Source organism: Cynara cardunculus, assembly GCF_001531365.2.
Source record: "Cynara cardunculus var. scolymus isolate 2C chromosome LG 14, CcrdV1, whole genome shotgun sequence".
Taxonomy (NCBI): domain Eukaryota; kingdom Viridiplantae; phylum Streptophyta; class Magnoliopsida; order Asterales; family Asteraceae; genus Cynara; species Cynara cardunculus.
In genome coordinates this window covers 7747801-7750367 of record NC_037541.1, presented here as the reverse complement: position 1 = coordinate 7750367, position 2567 = coordinate 7747801, and the positions used below count along the sequence as shown (strand labels likewise).

Here is a 2567-nt window from a genome sequence, read left to right as displayed (position 1 = left end):
CCCCCCCTCTTTCTCTCTCTCTCTCTCTCTCTCTGTGTGTGTGGTGGGGAAACAGTGATGGTGGTGAAGGTTTACGGTCCCGATTATGCATCGCCGAAGCGAGTCATGGTTTGTCTGCTCGAAAAAGAAATCGAATTCGAGACGGTGCCCGTCGATCTCATCACCGGCGAAAATCGAAGTCCTGAGTTCATGAAATTACAGGTAAACTATCTAAACTGCAGATTAATCTACTTATGGTTCGATTTTGAGTTTTTATACTGCAGATTAATCTATTTATGGTTCGATTTTATAAGTCTGAGTTTAATTATTGAAATTTTTGATGGTGAACGACAGCCGTTTGGATCTCTTCCGGTCATTCAAGATGGAGATTACACTCTCTTCGGTAAGAACCCAAAATCCCTAAAATAGCAAATAGAAATTGGGAGAACTGTCTCTGCTGTGCATCAATTGTCTGTACAATTACCTGTCGATAATATCCTTTTAGGTTTACTAGCATTTGTTTTCATATTGGAGATGATTGATTCATGAATGACAGTCATAACCAATGAAATTGGATATTTAATTGGGCGAAAATGGAACCAATTTTGACCGGATTCTTATTGCTGAGAGCTATCTTTTTTAACATATTTTTTAAAATGGAGGTTTTGAGCATTTTGGAAATTCTTCAAAATTTTATACAAAATGGAGATGGCAGGAGATAGCACTTGAAATTCTCCAAATTTGAAGGTTATAACGAATTAAAAATATTTATTTATTTATTTTATATATCTTTTTTTCTAACATGATTCTAATTTTATTATAGACCGAGATGGAGTTTCAAATATAATATATATATATATATATATATATATACACGCACACGATGAATCGTGTGAGAATAAGAGTTAAAGGTGATCAGAAGTGCAAGAAGGAATTTAGATCCTTGATTATTTTTAATCTTAAAACAACTCATAAATTGTGCTTTAGAAGGGAATTGATCCAATGTATTTCATTAGTGTTGATCTAGTGAAAATCCCTTCTTGCCCTTTTCTCAATATAGAGATCGATTGTTACCTTGAATCCTAGCGTTAGATGAAACGCATTGGATGGTTGAGATTGCTTCTCAAGGGTTCTCAACATTTTTGACGGCCACATTTTAAACATGACCTACTTAGAGACGACATTTTTCAAAAGTACCCGAAAAACTAGATACTGAATTGCACTTTTCTCGATCATTTTATGCACGAGAGATAAAAGACTGTTGGGTCATGTTATTTTTTTTATGAAACAGAATCACGAGCCATAATCCGTTACTATGCTGAAAAGTACAAGTCTCAAGGAACCAACTTGTTGGGAAAGACAATCGAAGATCAAGGTCTAGTGCAACAATGGCTAGAAGTCGAGGCTCACAACTACCACCCACCGCTTAACAATCTCGTTCTCCACATATTGTTCAGCTCGGTTCTAGGGTTCAGGAGAGACGAGCAGGTGATCAAAGAAAGCGAGGAGAAGCTGGGGAAAGTTTTGGACGTATACGAGGATCGGCTATCGAAGAGCAGGTATTTGGCTGGAGATTTCTTCAGCCTTGCAGACCTTAGCCATCTTCCATTTACAAGCTACTTGGTTGGAGGTGTTGGGAAGGAATATATGATCAAAGAAAGGAAACATGTGAGTGGTTGGTGGGATGAGATTAGCAGCAGGCCTTCTTGGCAAAAGGTCCTCCAGCTTTTCAAGACCCCATTTGAATAAATCTTTTTTCATAATACATGAATAATCTATTATAAAAATGCACAACTTTTTGACAGAAGTTTGAGGCATTCTTATTTTAGAAAGTAACATTCTAGAATTTGTCAGAAGGTTATTTGCCCAATATTAACGATAAATAATGATCTCTTGTTTGTTAGAAGAAGACTTTGATTTCGGTTTCGGTTTTGGTGTTGGTTTTGGTTTTGGTTTTGGTTTTAGAAAGACCGACTTCAAATAATAAATAAAAATATGCGATTTGGGGCTTATTTGTTAAGTTGTTAAGTAGGTGTTTGTTTTTTTGTTCAATTTTGATTAAAATGCAGCCATTTTTGTCTTTATTCTATCTTGGTGTAAAGACACTCAATTAGTATAATAAAAGGGTTAATTCTTTATAGAGTAAACTATAATTTTGATTTATCTGGTTTACACAAAACTACAAACGTCCCAAAACTTCAATAGATATAATAATGGTCATTATAGTTTATGTTGTTGTAAAGTGGTATCTTGGCTTAACATCGTTACTTGAACTATTGGTAAGGTAGGGGTCTATTGGACCATTTATCCATTTTTCTAATTTTATTTTATAAAGTTATATATATATATATATATATATATATATATATATAGGTCCATTCAAGGGAGAACTGATTARTTTGTGCTAACTGTGAGATCCAATCTCAACCACAAATCAATGGATAAATTAGGAAATTAATAATTATGGTAGTTTGAGTTAAAATTATAATTAGAGGGCTTTTTAGGTATTTTTAAAAAACTCGTCTCTCCGACCTTCAATCTCCGGCCTCCGGTGAACATTAATCCGGCAGGTACCAAGTAATCACAAA

General features: G+C 34.7%; 1 protein-coding gene across 1 annotated transcript; it reads left to right on the top strand.

The window, feature by feature from the left end:
* Positions 1-6: 6 nt before the first annotated feature.
* LOC112526722 (glutathione S-transferase F9-like) lies at positions 7-1906 on the top strand. The gene is made up of 3 exons (XM_025137121.1): positions 7-201; positions 334-382; positions 1271-1906. Exons 1-3 carry the CDS (start codon positions 58-60, stop codon positions 1726-1728), a joined length of 651 nt encoding a protein of 216 aa, XP_024992889.1. The 5' UTR covers positions 7-57; the 3' UTR covers positions 1729-1906.
* Positions 1907-2567: the final 661 nt, after the last annotated feature.